General features: G+C 49.3%; 1 protein-coding gene across 1 annotated transcript in view; it reads right to left on the reverse strand.

The window, feature by feature from the left end:
• LOC311120836 (insulin-like growth factor 2 mRNA-binding protein 2) overlaps positions 1-18,208 on the reverse strand; it is a gene marked incomplete at its 3' end in the record, with an annotated part of 90,362 nt that overhangs the window by 43,128 nt on the left and 29,026 nt on the right. Inside the window, exon 4 of the mRNA XM_084195400.1 lies at positions 15,025-15,076. Within this exon, the coding sequence (XP_084051526.1) occupies positions 15,025-15,076 (52 nt within the window). The remainder of the gene's footprint in view (positions 1-15,024; positions 15,077-18,208) is intronic.

The raw sequence follows: 18,208 nt of genomic DNA on the forward strand, positions 1-18,208 counted from the left end.
TAAATCCCTGTCTCCTCTAGTCCATCTCCTTAAATCCCTGTCTCCTCCAGTCCATCTCCTTAAAGCCCTCCCTCCTCCAGTCCAACTCCTTAAAGCCCTCCCTCTTCCAGTCCATCTCCTTAAATCCCTGTCTCCTCCAGTCCATCTCCTTAAAGCCCTGTCTCCTCCAGTCCATCTCCTTAAAGTCCTGTCTCCTCCAGTCCATCTCCTTAAAGCCCTGTCTCCTCCAGTCCATCCCCTTAAACCCCTGTCTCCTCCAGTCTATCTCCTTAAAGCCCTCCCTCCTCCAGTCCATCTCCTTAAAGCCCTCCCTCCTCCAGTTCATCTCCTTAAAGCCCTGTCTCCTCCAGTCCATCTCCTTAAATCCCTGCCTCCTCCAGTCCACCTCCTTAAAGCCCTGTCTCCTCCAGTCCATCTCCTTAAAGCCCTCCCTCCTCCAGTCCATCTCCTTAAAGCCCTGTCTCCTCCAGTCCATCTCCTTAAATCCCTGTCTCCTCCAGTCCATCTCCTTAAAGCCCTCCCTCCTCCAGTCCATCTCCTCAAAGCCCTGTCTTCTCTAGTCCATCTCCTTAAAGCCCTGTCTCCTATAGTCCATCTCCTTAAAGCCCGGATCCTCCAGTCCATATCCTTAAAGCCCTGTCTCCTCCATCCCCTTAAAGCCCTCCCTCCTCCAGTCCATCTCCTTAAAACCCTGTCTCCTCTAGTCCATCTCCTTAAAGCCCTCCCTCCTCCAGTCCATCCCCTTAAATCCCTTTTTCCTCCAGTCCATCCCCTTAAAGCCCTGTCTCCTCTAGTCCATCTCCTTAAAGCCCCGACTCCTCCAGTCCATCTCCTTAAAGCCCTCCCTCCTCCAGTCCATCCCCTTAAATCCCTGTCTCCTCTAGTCCATCTCCTTAAAGCCCTGTCTCCTCCAGTCCATCTCCTTAAAGCCCTCCCTCCTCCAGTCCATCCCCTTAAAGCCCTGCCTCCTCCAGTCCATCTCCTTAAAGCCCTGTCTCCTCCAGTCCATCTCCTTAAAGCCCTTCCTCCTCTAGTCCATCTCCTTAAAGCCCTCCCTCCTCCAGTCCATCTCCTTAAAGCCCCATCTCCTCCAGTCCATCTCCTTAAAGCCCTCCCTCCTCCAGTCCATCCCCTTAAAGCCCTCCCTCCTCCAGTCCATCTCCTTAAAGCCCTGTCTCCTCCAGTCCATCTCCTTAAAGCCCTGTCTCCTCCAGTCCATCTCCTTAAAGCCCTGTCTCTTCCAGTCCATCCCCTTAAAGCCCTGTCTCCTCCAGTCCATCTCCTTAAAGCCCTCCCTCCTCCAGTCCATCTCCTTAAAGCCCTCCCTCCTCCAGTCCATCTCCTTAAAGCCCTCCCTCCTCCAGTCCAGCTCCTTAAAGCCCTGTCTCCTCCAGTCCATCTCCTTAAAGCCCTCCCTCCTCCAGTCCATCTCCTTAAAGCCCTCCCTCCTCCAGTCCATCTCCTTAAATCCCTGTCTCCTCTAGTCCATCTCCTTAAAGCCCTGTCTCCTCCAGTCCATCTCCTTAAAGCCCTGTCTCTTCCAGTCCATCCCCTTAAAGCCCTGTCTCCTCCAGTCCTTCTCCTTAAAGCCCTCCCTCCTCCAGTTCATCTCCTTAAAGCCCTGTCTCCTCCAGTCCATCCCCTTAAAGCCCTGTCTCCTCCAGTCCATCTCCTTAAAGCCCTCCCTCCTCCAGTTCATCTCCTTAAAGCCCCCCCTCCTCCAGTCCATCCCCTTAAAGCCCTGTCTCCTCCAGTCCATCTCCTTAAAGCCCCCCCTCCTCCAGTCCATCTCCTTAAAGCCCTCCCTCCTCCAGTCAATCCCCTTAAAGCCCTGTCTCCTCCAGTCCATCTCCTTAAATCCCTGTCTCCTCCAGTCCATCCCCTTAAAGCCCTGTCTCCTCCAGTCCATCTCCTTAAAAATCCCTGTCTCCTCTAGTCCATCTCCTTAAAGTCCTGTCTCCTCTAGTCCATCTCCTTAAAGCCCTGCCTCTTCCAGTCCATCTCCTTAAAGCCCTCCCTCCTCCAGTCCATCTCCTTAAATCCCTGTCTCCTCTAGTCCATCTCCTTAAATCCCTGTCTCCTCCAGTCCATCTCCTTAAAGCCCTCCCTCCTCCAGTCCAACTCCTTAAAGCCCTCCCTCTTCCAGTCCATCTCCTTAAATCCCTGTCTCCTCCAGTCCATCTCCTTAAAGCCCTGTCTCCTCCAGTCCATCTCCTTAAAGTCCTGTCTCCTCCAGTCCATCTCCTTAAAGCCCTGTCTCCTCCAGTCCATCCCCTTAAACCCCTGTCTCCTCCAGTCTATCTCCTTAAAGCCCTCCCTCCTCCAGTCCATCTCCTTAAAGCCCTCCCTCCTCCAGTTCATCTCCTTAAAGCCCTGTCTCCTCCAGTCCATCTCCTTAAATCCCTGCCTCCTCCAGTCCACCTCCTTAAAGCCCTGTCTCCTCCAGTCCATCTCCTTAAAGCCCTCCCTCCTCCAGTCCATCTCCTTAAAGCCCTGTCTCCTCCAGTCCATCTCCTTAAATCCCTGTCTCCTCCAGTCCATCTCCTTAAAGCCCTCCCTCCTCCAGTCCATCTCCTCAAAGCCCTGTCTTCTCTAGTCCATCTCCTTAAAGCCCTGTCTCCTATAGTCCATCTCCTTAAAGCCCGGATCCTCCAGTCCATATCCTTAAAGCCCTGTCTCCTCCATCCCCTTAAAGCCCTCCCTCCTCCAGTCCATCTCCTTAAAACCCTGTCTCCTCTAGTCCATCTCCTTAAAGCCCTCCCTCCTCCAGTCCATCCCCTTAAATCCCTTTTTCCTCCAGTCCATCCCCTTAAAGCCCTGTCTCCTCTAGTCCATCTCCTTAAAGCCCCGACTCCTCCAGTCCATCTCCTTAAAGCCCTCCCTCCTCCAGTCCATCCCCTTAAATCCCTGTCTCCTCTAGTCCATCTCCTTAAAGCCCTGTCTCCTCCAGTCCATCTCCTTAAAGCCCTCCCTCCTCCAGTCCATCTCCTTAAAGTCCTGTCTCCTCTAGTCCATCTCCTTAAAGCCCTCCCTCCTCCAGTCCATCTCCTTAAAGCCCTCCCTCCTCCAGTCCATCTCCTTAAAGCCCTCCCTCCTCCAGTCCATCTCCTTAAAGCCCTGACTCCTCCAGTCCATCTCCTTAAAGCCCTCCCTCCTCCAGTCCATCTCCTTAAAGCCCTCCCTCCTCCAGTCCATCTCCTTAAAGCCCTGACTCCTCCAGTCCATCTCCTTAAAGCCCTCCCTCCTCCAGTCCATCTCCTTAAAGCCCTCCCTCCTCCAGTCCATCTCCTTAAAGCCCTCCCTCCTCCAGTCCATCTCCTTAAAGCCCTCCCTCCTCCAGTCCATCTCCTTAAAGCCCTCCCTCCTCCAGTCCATCTCCTTAAAGCCCTCCCTCCTCCAGTCCATCTCCTTAAAGCCCTCCCTCCTCCAGTCCATCTCCTTAAAGCCCTCCCTCCTCCAGTCCATCTCCTTAAAGCCCTGACTCCTCCAGTCCATCTCCTTAAAGCCCTGTCTCCTCCAGTCCATCTCCTTAAAGCCCTCCCTCCTCCAGTCCATCCCCTTAAAGCCCTGTCTCCTCCAGTCCATCTCCTTAAAGCCCTCCCTCCTCCATCTCCTTAAAGCCCTCCCTCCTCCAGTCCTTCTCCTTAAAGCCCTCCCTCCTCCAGTCCATCCCCTTAAAGCCCTGTCTCCTCCAGTCCATCCCCTTAAAGCCCTGTCTCCTCTAGTCCATCTCCTTAAAGCCCTCCCTCCTCCAGTCCATCCCTTGAAAGCCCTCCCTCCTCCAGTCCATCCCTTGAAAGCCCTCCCTCCTCCAGTCCATCTCCTTAAAGCCCTGTCTCCTCCATCTCCTTAAAGCCCTCCCTCCTCCAGTCCATCTCCTTAAAGCCCTCCCTCCTCCAGTCCATCTCCTTAAAGCCCTGTCTCCTCCAGTCCATCTCCTTAAAGCCCTCCCTCCTCCAGTCCATCCCTTGAAAGCCCTCCCTCCTCCAGTCCATCTCCTTAAAGCCCTCCCTCCTCCAGTCCATCTCCTTAAAGCCCTCCCTCCTCCAGTCCATCTCCTTAAAGCCCTCCCTCCTCCAGTCCATCTCCTTAAAGCCCTGTCTCCTCCAGTCCATCTCCTTAAAGCCCTCCCTCCTCCAGTCCATCTCCTCAAAGCCCTGTCTTCTCTAGTCCATCTCCTTAAAGCCCTGTCTCCTATAGTCCATCTCCTTAAAGCCCGGATCCTCCAGTCCATATCCTTAAAGCCCTGTCTCCTCCATCCCCTTAAAGCCCTCCCTCCTCCAGTCCATCTCCTTAAATCCCTGTCTCCTCTAGTCCATCTCCTTAAAGCCCTCCCTCCTCCAGTCCATCCCCTTAAATCCCTGTCTCCTCCAGTCCATCCCCTTAAAGCCCTGTCTCCTCTAGTCCATCTCCTTAAAGCCCCGACTCCTCCAGTCCATCTCCTTAAAGCCCTCCCTCCTCCAGTCCATCCCCTTAAAGCCCTGTCTCCTCTAGTCCATCTCCTTAAAGCCCTGTCTCCTCCAGTCCATCTCCTTAAAGCCCTCCCTCCTCCAGTCCATCTCCTTAAAGCCCTCCCTCCTCCAGTCCATCTCCTTAAAGCCCTCCCTCCTCCAGTCCATCTCCTTAAAGCCCTCCCTCCTCCAGTCCATCTCCTTAAAGCCCTCCCTCCTCCAGTCCATCTCCTTAAAGCCCTGACTCCTCCAGTCCATCTCCTTAAAGCCCTCCCTCCTCCAGTCCATCTTCTTAAAGCCCTCCCTCCTCCAGTCCATCTCCTTAAAGCCCTGACTCCTCCAGTCCATCTCCTTAAAGCCCTCCCTCCTCCAGTCCATCTCCTTAAAGCCCTCCCTCCTCCAGTCCATCTCCTTAAAGCCCTCCCTCCTCCAGTCCATCTCCTTAAAGCCCTCCCTCCTCCAGTCCATCTCCTTAAAGCCCTCCCTCCTCCAGTCCATCTCCTTAAAGCCCTCCCTCCTCCAGTCCATCTCCTTAAAGCCCTCCCTCCTCCAGTCCATCTCCTTAAAGCCCTGTCTCCTCCAGTCCATCTCCTTAAAGCCCTGACTCCTCCAGTCCATCTCCTTAAATCCCTGTCTCCTCCAGTCCATCTCCTTAAAGCCCTCCCTCCTCCAGTCCATCCCCTTAAAGCCCTGTCTCCTCCAGTCCATCTCCTTAAAGCCCTGTCTCCTCCATCTCCTTAAAGCCCTCCCTCCTCCAGTCCATCTCCTTAAAGCCCTCCCTCCTCCAGTCCTTCTCCTTAAAGCCCTCCCTCCTCCAGTCCATCCCCTTAAAGCCCTGTCTCCTCCAGTCCATCCCCTTAAAGCCCTGTCTCCTCCAGTCCATCTCCTTAAAGCCCTCCCTCCTCCAGTCCATCTCCTTAAAGCCCTCCCTCCTCCAGTCCATCTCCTTAAAGCCCTCCCTCCTCCAGTCCATCTCCTTAAAGCCCTCCCTCCTCCAGTCCATCTCCTTAAAGCCCTGACTCCTCCAGTCCATCTCCTTAAAGCCCTCCCTCCTCCAGTCCATCTCCTTAAAGCCCTCCCTCCTCCAGTCCATCTCCTTAAAGCCCTGACTCCTCCAGTCCATCTCCTTAAAGCCCTCCCTCCTCCAGTCCATCTCCTTAAAGCCCTCCCTCCTCCAGTCCATCTCCTTAAAGCCCTCCCTCCTCCAGTCCATCTCCTTAAAGCCCTCCCTCCTCCAGTCCATCTCCTTAAAGCCCTCCCTCCTCCAGTCCATCTCCTTAAAGCCCTCCCTCCTCCAGTCCATCTCCTTAAAGCCCTCCCTCCTCCAGTCCATCTCCTTAAAGCCCTGTCTCCTCCAGTCCATCTCCTTAAAGCCCTGACTCCTCCAGTCCATCTCCTTAAAGCCCTGTCTCCTCCAGTCCATCTCCTTAAAGCCCTCCCTCCTCCAGTCCATCCCCTTAAAGCCCTGTCTCCTCCAGTCCATCTCCTTAAAGCCCTGTCTCCTCCATCTCCTTAAAGCCCTCCCTCCTCCAGTCCATCTCCTTAAAGCCCTCCCTCCTCCAGTCCTTCTCCTTAAAGCCCTCCCTCCTCCAGTCCATCCCCTTAAAGCCCTGTCTCCTCCAGTCCATCCCCTTAAAGCCCTGTCTCCTCTAGTCCATCTCCTTAAAGCCCTCCCTCCTCCAGTCCATCCCTTGAAAGCCCTCCCTCCTCCAGTCCATCCCTTGAAAGCCCTCCCTCCTCCAGTCCATCTCCTTAAAGCCCTGTCTCCTCCATCTCCTTAAAGCCCTCCCTCCTCCAGTCCATCTCCTTAAAGCCCTCCCTCCTCCAGTCCATCTCCTTAAAGCCCTGTCTCCTCCAGTCCATCTCCTTAAAGCCCTCCCTCCTCCAGTCCATCCCTTGAAAGCCCTCCCTCCTCCAGTCCATCTCCTTAAAGCCCTCCCTCCTCCAGTCCATCTCCTTAAAGCCCTCCCTCCTCCAGTCCATCTCCTTAAAGCCCTCCCTCCTCCAGTCCATCTCCTTAAAGCCCTGTCTCCTCCATCTCCTTAAAGCCCTCCCTCCTCCAGTCCATCTCCTTAAAGCCCTCCCTCCTCCAGTCCATCTCCTCAAAGCCCTGTCTTCTCTAGTCCATCTCCTTAAAGCCCTGTCTCCTATAGTCCATCTCCTTAAAGCCCGGATCCTCCAGTCCATATCCTTAAAGCCCTGTCTCCTCCATCCCCTTAAAGCCCTCCCTCCTCCAGTCCATCTCCTAAAATCCCTGTCTCCTCTAGTCCATCTCCTTAAAGCCCTCCCTCCTCCAGTCCATCCCCTTAAATCCCTGTCTCCTCCAGTCCATCCCCTTAAAGCCCTGTCTCCTCTAGTCCATCTCCTTAAAGCCCCGACTCCTCCAGTCCATCTCCTTAAAGCCCTCCCTCCTCCAGTCCATCCCCTTAAATCCCTGTCTCCTCTAGTCCATCTCCTTAAAGCCCTGTCTCCTCCAGTCCATCTCCTTAAAGCCCTCCCTCCTCCAGTCCATCTCCTTAAAGCCCTCCCTCCTCCAGTCCATCTCCTTAAAGCCCTCCCTCCTCCAGTCCATCTCCTTAAAGCCCTCCCTCCTCCAGTCCATCTCCTTAAAGCCCTCCCTCCTCCAGTCCATCTCCTTAAAGCCCTGACTCCTCCAGTCCATCTCCTTAAAGCCCTCCCTCCTCCAGTCCATCTCCTTAAAGCCCTCCCTCCTCCAGTCCATCTCCTTAAAGCCCTGACTCCTCCAGTCCATCTCCTTAAAGCCCTCCCTCCTCCAGTCCATCTCCTTAAAGCCCTCCCTCCTCCAGTCCATCTCCTTAAAGCCCTCCCTCCTCCAGTCCATCTCCTTAAAGCCCTCCCTCCTCCAGTCCATCTCCTTAAAGCCCTCCCTCCTCCAGTCCATCTCCTTAAAGCCCTCCCTCCTCCAGTCCATCTCCTTAAAGCCCTCCCTCCTCCAGTCCATCTCCTTAAAGCCCTGTCTCCTCCAGTCCATCTCCTTAAAGCCCTGACTCCTCCAGTCCATCTCCTTAAAGCCCTGTCTCCTCCAGTCCATCTCCTTAAAGCCCTCCCTCCTCCAGTCCATCCCCTTAAAGCCCTGTCTCCTCCAGTCCATCTCCTTAAAGCCCTGTCTCCTCCATCTCCTTAAAGCCCTCCCTCCTCCAGTCCATCTCCTTAAAGCCCTCCCTCCTCCAGTCCTTCTCCTTAAAGCCCTCCCTCCTCCAGTCCATCCCCTTAAAGCCCTGTCTCCTCCAGTTCATCCCCTTAAAGCCCTGTCTCCTCTAGTCCATCTCCTTAAAGCCCTCCCTCCTCCAGTCCATCTCCTTAAAGCCCTCCCTCCTCCAGTCCATCCCTTGAAAGCCCTCCCTCCTCCAGTCCATCCCTTGAAAGCCCTCCCTCCTCCAGTCCATCTCCTTAAAGCCCTGTCTCCTCCATCTCCTTAAAGCCCTCCCTCCTCCAGTCCATCTCCTTAAAGCCCTCCCTCCTCCAGTCCATCTCCTTAAAGCCCTGTCTCCTCCAGTCCATCCCCTTAAAGCCCTGTCTCCTCCAGTCCATCTCCTTAAAGCCCTCCCTCCTCCAGTCCATCTCCTTAAAGCCCTCCCTCCTCCAGTCCATCCCTTGAAAGCCCTCCCTCCTCCAGTCCATCTCCTTAAAGCCCTCCCTCCTCCAGTCCATCTCCTTAAAGCCCTCCCTCCTCCAGTCCATCTCCTTAAAGCCCTGACTCCTCCAGTCCATCTCCTTAAAGCCCTCCCTCCTCCAGTCCATCTCCTTAAAGCCCTCCCTCCTCCAGTCCATCTCCTTAAAGCCCTCCCTCCTCCAGTCCATCTCCTTAAAGCCCTCCCTCCTCCAGTCCATCTCCTTAAAGCCCTCCCTCCTCCAGTCCATCTCCTTAAAGCCCTGTCTCCTCCATCTCCTTAAAGCCCTCCCTCCTCCAGTCCATCTCCTTAAAGCCCTCCCTCCTCCAGTCCTTCTCCTTAAAGCCCTCCCTCCTCCAGTCCATCCCCTTAAAGCCCTGTCTCCTCCAGTCCATCCCCTTAAAGCCCTGTCTCCTCTAGTCCATCTCCTTAAAGCCCTCCCTCCTCCAGTCCATCTCCTTAAAGCCCTCCCTCCTCCAGTCCATCCCTTGAAAGCCCTCCCTCCTCCAGTCCATCCCTTGAAAGCCCTCCCTCCTCCAGTCCATCTCCTTAAAGCCCTGTCTCCTCCATCTCCTTAAAGCCCTCCCTCCTCCAGTCCATCTCCTTAAAGCCCTCCCTCCTCCAGTCCATCTCCTTAAAGCCCTGTCTCCTCCAGTCCATCTCCTTAAAGCCCTCCCTCCTCCAGTCCATCCCTTGAAAGCCCTCCCTCCTCCAGTCCATCTCCTTAAAGCCCTCCCTCCTCCAGTCCATCCCTTGAAAGCCCTCCCTCCTCCAGTCCATCTCCTTAAAGCCCTGACTCCTCCAGTCCATCTCCTTAAAGCCCTCCCTCCTCCAGTCCATCTCCTTAAAGCCCTCCCTCCTCCAGTCCATCTCCTTAAAGCCCTCCCTCCTCCAGTCCATCTCCTTAAAGCCCTGACTCCTCCAGTCCATCTCCTTAAAGCCCTCCCTCCTCCAGTCCATCTCCTTAAAGCCCTCCCTCCTCCAGTCCATCTCCTTAAAGCCCTCCCTCCTCCAGTCCATCTCCTTAAAGCCCTCCCTCCTCCAGTCCATCCCTTGAAAGCCCTCCCTCCTCCAGTCCATCTCCTTAAAGCCCTGTCTCCTCCATCTCCTTAAAGCCCTCCCTCCTCCAGTCCATCTCCTTAAAGCCCTCCCTCCTCCAGTCCATCTCCTTAAAGCCCTGTCTCCTCCAGTCCATCTCCTTAAAGCCCTCCCTCCTCCAGTCCATCCCTTGAAAGCCCTGTCTCCTCCAGTCCATCTCCTTAAAGCCCTGTCTCCTCCATCTCCTTAAAGCCCTCCCTCCTCCAGTCCATCCCCTTAAAGCCCTCCCTCCTCCAGTCCATCTCCTTAAAGCCCTGTCTCCTCCATCTCCTTAAAGCCCTCCCTCCTCCAGTCCTTCTCCTTAAAGCCCTGACTCCTCCAGTCCATCTCCTTAAAGCCCTCCCTCCTCCAGTCCATCCCTTGAAAGCCCTCCCTCCTCCAGTCCATCTCCTTAAAGCCCTGTCTCCTCCATCTCCTTAAAGCCCTCCCTCCTCCAGTCCATCTCCTTAAAGCCCTGACTCCTCCAGTCCATCCCCTTAAAGCCCTCCCTCCTCCAGTCCATCTCCTTAAAGCCCTGTCTCCTCCATCTCCTTAAAGCCCTCCCTCCTCCAGTCCATCTCCTTAAAGCCCTGACTCCTCCAGTCCATCTCCTTAAAGCCCTCCCTCCTCCAGTCCATCTCCTTAAAGCCCTGACTCCTCCAGTCCATCCCCTTAAAGCCCTCCCTCCTCCAGTCCATCTCCTTAAAGCCCTGTCTCCTCCATCTCCTTAAAGCCCTCCCTCCTCCAGTCCATCTCCTTAAAGCCCTGACTCCTCCAGTCCATCCCCTTAAAGCCCTCCCTCCTCCAGTCCATCCCTTGAAAGCCCTGCCTCCTGCGGTCAGACCATCATATAATTGGCATATACATTACTCTTACTGAATTTCCACGTGTGCGAGGATATTGGAAATGTTATCAAAGCCTATTGGATGATAACTTGTTTTGAACTAGGACAGAGGAATGTATAACTTAGTTTTTCCGACATAACATAGGTACAGCAAATCCCCTTATTGTATGGGTCACTTTTAAATGAGCCTTTAGAGGCCATGCAATTCAGTACTTATCTCGAAAACAAAAGCAATTTAGGTCAAAAGAGTCCATACTAACAAAGGAAATAGAAGGTCTAACAGAACAGATAGATGGCAATAAAAACTGTACCATAGAGGTTCAGAATAAATTAGAGGAAAAACAAAAAGAAATGGAAAAACTTATTCAAGAAAGATCAAGTGTAATATATTATAAAAATAAAGCAAACTGGATGGAATATTGGGAAAAATGCACCAAATTCTTTTTTAATCTTCAACATAGAAATGCTACCATAAATAATTTACTGAAACTGGTTACAAATGACGGAGTCACCCATGATTCACCAAATGATATTTTGAAGGAGGAAGCAAAGTACTTTAAGCATATGTTTTCATTTCAGTCGCCTCCATCTCCTCTAACTGAAGCTAATTGTAGGGATTTTTTTTCTATTGATAACGTAAAATTAACAGCCATACAGAAAGACTCATGTGAAGGTGAAATTACAGAGGAGGAACTTCTGGATGCAATTAAAGACTTTAAGTCCGGGAAAACTCCAGGGTTGGATGGCATACCAGTCGAGGTATACGAAAACTTTTTTGATATACTCAGAAGACCGTTATTAGCATGTTTTAACCACTCCTATGTAAATGGTAGATTATCAGACACTCAAGAAGGTCTGATCTCATTATTACTGAAACAGGATACAAGTGGGAAATATAAAGATCCAGTCCATTAAAAAAATTGGAGGCCCCTTACACTTCAGTGTTGTGATGCAAAAAAACTAGCAAAATGTATAGCGCATAGAATTAAAAAGGTATTGTCGGACATTATTCATTCTAATCAGACAGGTTTTTTACATGGACGATACATTGGAGATAATATAAGGCAAGTACTGGAAACAATAGAACACTATGAAAAATCTGGGAAACCAGGCCTGGTATTCATAGCCGACTTTGAAAAGGCATTTGATAAAGTACGACTGGAGTTTATATATAAATGCCTGGAGAATTTCAATTAAGGAGAATCTCTTATAAAATGGGTTAAAATCATGTGTAGTAACCCTAGGTGTAAAATAGTAAATAATGGCTATTTCTCAGAAAGAGGAGAGAAACAAGGTTGTCCACTATCGGCATATCTATTTATTATGGCCATCGAAATGTTAGCTATTAAAATCAGATCCAACAATAATATCAAGGGATTAGAAATCCTGGGCTTAAAAACAAAGGTACACTGATGATTCATGTTTTCTTTCAAATCCACAACTTGAATCCCTCCACAGCCTCATAGAGGATCTAGATACATGTTCTAACCTCTGGATTACAACCAAATTATGAAAAATATTGGATCACTAAAAAATACAATTTTTACATTACCATGTAGTTTACCAATAAAATGGTCTGATGGTGATGTGGATATACTCGGAATACATATCCCAAATGAAATAAATGATTTCACTCCAATAAATTTTTATAGAAAGTTAGCAAAAATAGATAAGATCTTGCTACTATGGAAAGGTAAATACCTGTCTATTTGTGGAAAAATCACCCTGATTAATTCTTTTGTATTATCCCAGTTTACCTATTTGCTTATGGTCTTGCCTACACCTAGCGAACAGTTTTTTTTAATTAAATGAGAAACAAATATTCAATTTGATTTGGAATGGCAAGCCAGACAAAATTAAACAGGCCTATTTATATAATGAATATGAATTCGGAGGACAGAAATTATTACATATTAAAGCATTAGACCTATCATTAAAAGCTTCAGTCATACAAAAGTTATACTTAAATCCGAACTGGTTCTCTAGCAAATTAGTCAGATTGTCTCACCCAATGTTCAAGAATGGCCTTTTCCCCTTTATTCAGATTACAACCTCTCACTTTCAGTTATTTGAAAAGGAAATCTCCCAAATATTACTATTTCTAAAACAAGCCATAGAAAGTTGGTTGCAATTTCAATTTAATCCTCCAGAAACGACAGAACAAATAATGCAACAAATATTGTGGTTAAACTCAAATATACTAATTGATAAAAAAACATTATTTTTTGAAACAATGTTTTAAAAAGGTATAATCTTTGTAAATGATATCATCGGTAGGACTGGTGGAGTTATGTCGCACATGCAGCTAACAAAAACATATGGAAATGTCTGCTCTACCCAAAATTACAACAAAATAATTGCAGCATTACCGCAAAAATGGAAGAGGAAAGTGGAAGGGGGAAAAAGTAAGGAACTTGTCTGTCTGCCCTGCATTAAAGAACATAATTGGTTAAAGAAAATTGTGATAAATAAAAAAGTATGCCAGTTTCATTTAAGGACCAAAGGTTGACAGCCGTCCCATATAGATTGCAAAATAGTTGGGAAGAGATTTTTCACATACCGATTCCATGGCATAGTGTTTATGAACTGATACGCAAAACGCCGGATTCAAAACTTTAACTCAATTTAAATTATTATACAAAATTCTTGCTACCAATGGAATGTTATTTATATGGGGGATACAATCTTCCCAGCTCTGCAGATTTTGCTGCGAAGAGACAGAATCATTAGATCATTTGTTTTGGTACTGTCCATTTGTAGCTTGTTTTTGGTCACAGGTCCAGGAATGGCTGAAGGATTGCAATATTTACCTGGAGCTATCCCTGCAGATAGCACTACTGGGTGATCTAAAAAGTCATAGTCAATCGATCAATAATATAATATTACTTTAAGCAAAAAAAAAAAAATTATATTTACAATCTGTAGAAACAATGAGAATAGAAGGGTTCAGAACTTTTGTGAAACATCACAGTACAATTGAAAAATATATGGCAAATAGAAATCCAATATGGATGGTGTTAAGAGATAGATGGGAGGTGTTGAATGGAGCTGAAGGATGGGACTAATAACAACTAACAACAACTAATAACAACAAGATAGCTAATGTAAAGCATACTGTTATAGGTTGAGAGCTTTTGTGAAAGAGCACAGTTAGAAAGATATGGCATATAGAAGCAAACCAGATGGACATCATGAAAATGATCGGAGAGGTTGAGGGTAGAGGAAGTTCAGGAGTAAAAACAAACAAAATAGAATGATTGTAAAATTGACTGTGTCCATAAAATGTATATAGTATGTATAAGCTGGAAGTAGAGGTGGTAGAGGTAGTGGTAGAGGTAGAGGTAGTGGTAGTGGTAGAGGTAGTGGTAGAGGTAGTGGTAGAGGTAGAGGTAGAGGTAGAGGTAGTGGTAGTGGTAGAGGTAGTGGTAGAGGTAGTGGTAGTGGTAGAGGTAGTGGTAGAGGTAGAGGTAGAGGTAGTGGTAGAGGTAGAGGTAGAGGTAGAGGTAGAGGTAGAGGTAGATGTAGAGGTAGTGGTAGTGGTAGTGGTAGTGGTAGTGGTAGTGGTAGAGGTAGAGGTAGTGGTAGTGGTAGTGGTAGTGGTAGTGGTAGTGGTAGAGGTAGTGGTAGTGGTAGTGGTAGAGGTAGAGGTAGAGGTAGAGGTAGAGGTAGAGGTAGTGGTAGAGGTAGAGGTAGAGGTAGTGGTAGTGGTAGAGGTAGTGGTAGAGGTAGAGGTAGTGGTAGAGGTAGAGGTAGTGGTAGTGGTAGTGGTAGTGGTAGTGGTAGAGGTAGTGGTAGTGGTAGTGGTAGAGGTAGAGGTAGTGGTAGTGGTAGTGGTAGTGGTAGTGGTAGTGGTAGAGGTAGTGGTAGAGGTAGTGGTAGTGGTAGTGGTAGTGGTAGAGGTAGAGGTAGAGGTAGTGGTAGAGGTAGTGGTAGCGGTAGAGGTAGCGGTAGAGGTAGAGGTAGAGGTAGAGGTAGAGGTAGTGGTAGTGGTAGAGGTAGAGGTAGTGGTAGTGGTAGAGGTAGTGGTAGAGGTAGAGGTAGTGGTAGAGGTAGTGGTAGTGGTAGTGGTAGTGGTAGTGGTAGTGGTAGTGGTAGAGGTAGTGGTAGTGGTAGAGGTAGTGGTAGAGGTAGAGGTAGTGGTAGTGGTAGAGGTAGTGGTAGAGGTAGTGGTAGCGGTAGAGGTAGCGGTAGAGGTAGAGGTAGAGGTAGTGGTAGAGGTAGAGGTAGAGGTAGTGGTAGTGGTAGTGGTAGTGGTAGTGGTAGTGGTAGTGGTAGAGGTAGTGGTAGAGGTAGAGGTAGAGGTAGAGGTAGAGGTAGAGGTAGTGGTAGTGGTAGTGGTAGTGGTAGAGGTAGTGGTAGTGGTAGAGGTAGTAACAAGCGTGATTCATCACTCCAGAGAATGTGTTTCCACTGCTCTAGAGTCCAATGGCGGCGAGCTTTACACCACTCCAGCTTTACACCACTCCAGCTTTACACCACTCCAGCTTTACACCACTCCAGCTTTACACCACTCCAGCTTTACACCACTCTAGCTTTACACTACTCCAGCTTTACACTACTCCAGCTTTACACCACTCCAGCTTTACACCACTCCAGCTTTACACCACTCCAGGTGGTTCTGTGAGCTTGTGTGGCCTACCACTTTGCGTCTCTGCCGTTGTTGCTCCTAGATGTTTCCACTTAACAATAACAGCACTTACAGTCGACAGGGGCAGCTCTAGCAGGGCAGAAATTTGACGAACTGACTTGTTGGAAAGCTGGCATCTTATGACGGTGCCACGTTGAAAGTCACTGAGCTCTTCAGTAAGGCCATTCTATTGCCAATGTTTGTCTATGGGATTGCATGGCTGTGTGCTCGATTTTATACACTTGTCAGCAACGGGTGTGGCTGAAATAACCAAATCCACTAATTTGAAGGGGTTTTGTGTATTTTAAAAAGCATATGTATAATATCTGAGAAAAAAAAACAGTTGAAGAGATTGTAATGATATAAGAGATATCATGTATTGTAATGTCTCACCTTGTTCCACGTTTTCTATAGTACCATACTGAGCTAGAAGGCCGTCCAAAACCTGAGGGAAAGACAGAACACAATCAATTACACACACACAGTGTGTTAGTCCTGGGTTACGGCTGAGTTACTGTTAGTCCTGGGTTACGGCTGAGTTACTGTTAGTCCTGGGTTACGGCTGAGTTACTGTTAGTCCTGGGTTACGGCTGAGTTACTGTTAGTCCTGGGTTACGGCTGAGTTACTGTTAGTCCTGGGTTACGGCTGAGTTACTGTTAGTCCTGGGTTACGGCTGAGTTACTGTTAGTCCTGGGTTACGGCTGAGTTACTGTTAGTCCTGGGTTACGGCTGAGTTACTGTTAGTCCTGGGTTACGGCTGAGTTACTGTTAGTCCTGGGTTACGGCTGAGTTACTGTTAGTCCTGGGATACGGCTGAGTTACTGTTAGTCCTGGGTTACGGCTGAGTTACTGTTAGTCCTGGGTTACGGCTGAGTTACTGTTAGTCCTGGGTTACGACTGAGTTACTGTTAGTCCTGGGTTACGGCTGAGTAACTGTTAGTCCTGGGTTACGGCTGAGTTACTGTTAGTCCTGGGTTACGGCCTAGTTACTGTTAGTCCTGGGTTACGGCTGAGTTACTGTTAGTCCTGGGTTACGGCCGAGTTACTGTTAGTCCTGGGTTACGGCTGAGTTACTGTTAGTCCTGGGTTACGGCTGAGTAACTGTTAGTCCTGGGTTACGGCTGAGTTACTGTTAGTCCTGGGTTACGGCTGAGTTACTGTTAGTCCTGGGTTACGGCTGAGTTACTGTTAGTCCTGGGTTACGGCTGAGTTACTGTTAGTCCTGGGTTACGGCTGAGTTACTGTTAGTCCTGGGTTACGGCTGAGTTACTGTTAGTCCTGGGTTACGGCTGAGTTACTGTTAGTCCTGGGTTACGGCTGAGTTACTGTTAGTCCTGGGATACGGCCGAGTTACTGTTAGTCCTGGGTTACGGCCGAGTTACTGTTAGTCCTGGGTTACGGCCGAGTTACTGTTAGTCCTGGGTTACGGCCGAGTTACTGTTAGTCCTGGGTTACGGCCGAGTTACTGTTAGTCCTGGGTTACGGCCTAGTTACTGTTAGTCCTGGGTTACGGCCGAGTTACTGTTAGTCCTGGGTTACGGCCGAGTTACTGTTAGTCCTGGGTTACGGCCGAGTTACTGTTAGTCCTGGGTTACGGCTGAGTTACTGTTAGTCCTGGGTGACTGTCCGTTCTGCTGGGCTGATGTCATGATGTCAGAGAGAGCATAGCTCCCTGCTCCCTGCTCCCTGCTCCCTCCTCCCTCCTCCCTCCTCCCTCCTCCCTGCTCCCTCCTCCCTCCTCCCTGCTCCCTCCTCCCTGCTCCCTGCTCCCTCCTCCCTCCTCCCTCCTCCCTCCTCCCTCCTCCCTGCTCCCTGCTCCCTGCTCCCTGCTGCTATGGCCAGTGTTTTCCACCAGCCAGCCAGGCTCCCCTGAGCTGGGGGGGGTGTTAAGATTTGTACTTGCCCGAACAAGCTCTATTTGTGGTCTCTGGTACATTCTAGATTGTATTTTTAACTATCAGAAAATACAGTGTTGTCAACTAGCACCGGCTGTCGGCTATACAGACGATTACAGTCATTTTCAGCCGGGTACTTTTTCCACTTAAATTAACTTGTCAGAAAAAGGTCTGCCAAGCCCTTTCCAGCTAGAATGAACAATATTCATCTTCTAGTGATCTATTGATAGGACAGGCACCGGTCAGTCACAAACTGAGCAGTGCCTGGGTGTGTGTGCTGTGGTTACAGTCTGGTCCCATCGCTGCAACTCCCCTACGGACTCAGGAGAGGCGAAGGTCGAGAGCCGTGCGTCCTCCGAAACACAACCCTGCCATGCCACACTGCTTCTTGACACACTGCTCGTTTAACCCGGAAGCCAGCCGAACCAATGTGTCGGAGGAAACACCGTACAAGGTACCCCTTCTATACCCCCCCTATACCTACACCATCCAACGGGCTACCGAAGTCAGCGTGCATGCACCCGGCCCACCACATGAGGTGCTAGAGCACGATGGGACATCCCGGCCGGCCAAACCCTCCCTTAACCCGGACGACGTTGGGCCAATTGTGTGTCGTCTCATGGGTCTCACGGTCGCGGCCGGCTGCGACAGCCTGTGACCACTGTGCCACTCGGGAGCATTCAAATTTCTAAACGGTGGGAAAGAGCATGAATTTGCATGTCCCATATCATGTGGTAACGATGAGTCGAAATCCACTTAGCCTATTGTTCTCTGGCACATTCATCTATTTTATTTTGTGTGCAGGGTCCGACATTAACGATGGCCCGCTGGGGCCAGTAAAAACAGTGTAGAGAAAGTGGATCTTGTCAGTTACTGTCCCGAATCCAGTTCAATATTTACCTGCTCTGTCGCAGTCTACCATTGAAGACTACATGCTTAAATGGCATGCCATTTGTATTTGAGCAATATGATTGGCCATTCATTCAAGCACCACCACGCTCCCGCCAATCAACTTCTCGAGCAATTGATGCCTTCACATGGCGGCCTTCAATCTACTAGCTGAGCTTATTTATTTTAGGGAAATTGATTTACAAAAGTAAACCTTCAATAGTGAACATACTATCAATATGCTGGCTACTGTTGATGGTCTGCTAAAAGAAAGCTACAAAAAGACAGCTAGCATTCATCTAGCCTACTGTAGCCATGTTTATCTCTTTGGGAACGTTTGTCTTAAAGGGGCAGCATCCTATTTTCTAATCTTCTCAAAATGACATACTTTAGAAACATAAATGAATGCAATTAATACAATGCAATTCTAAAAATTGAGTAACGACTTGCATTGCTGAATTATATTACACAGCTATTAAGACATATCATAATAACCGAATGTAGCCTTTTTTTTTTTTTACTAAGTCGATGTCCGCAGAAATCACATTAGCATAATAATAAAAAAAAAACATCAGAATCTGTATGTTTAAACGATATCAGGTTTTTTGCATGAGCTGCATCTCAATCCACTACATCCGCCAAAGTGGGCCTTTCACAGGGGGGTGGTGGCAGAGCTACTGCCGTGTTTGTCAGACCACAAGATATCCCCAAAATTGGTCTTCTCACAAAAACATCTGTAGTGTCCAAACGGTTTGACCTACAAACTAATATGACCACTCTATGGAAAGATGAG

Source organism: Coregonus lavaretus (genome assembly GCF_964263955.1).
Source record: "Coregonus lavaretus genome assembly, contig: HAP1_SCAFFOLD_788, whole genome shotgun sequence".
In the NCBI taxonomy this organism is placed as follows: Eukaryota; Metazoa; Chordata; class Actinopteri; order Salmoniformes; family Salmonidae; genus Coregonus; species Coregonus lavaretus.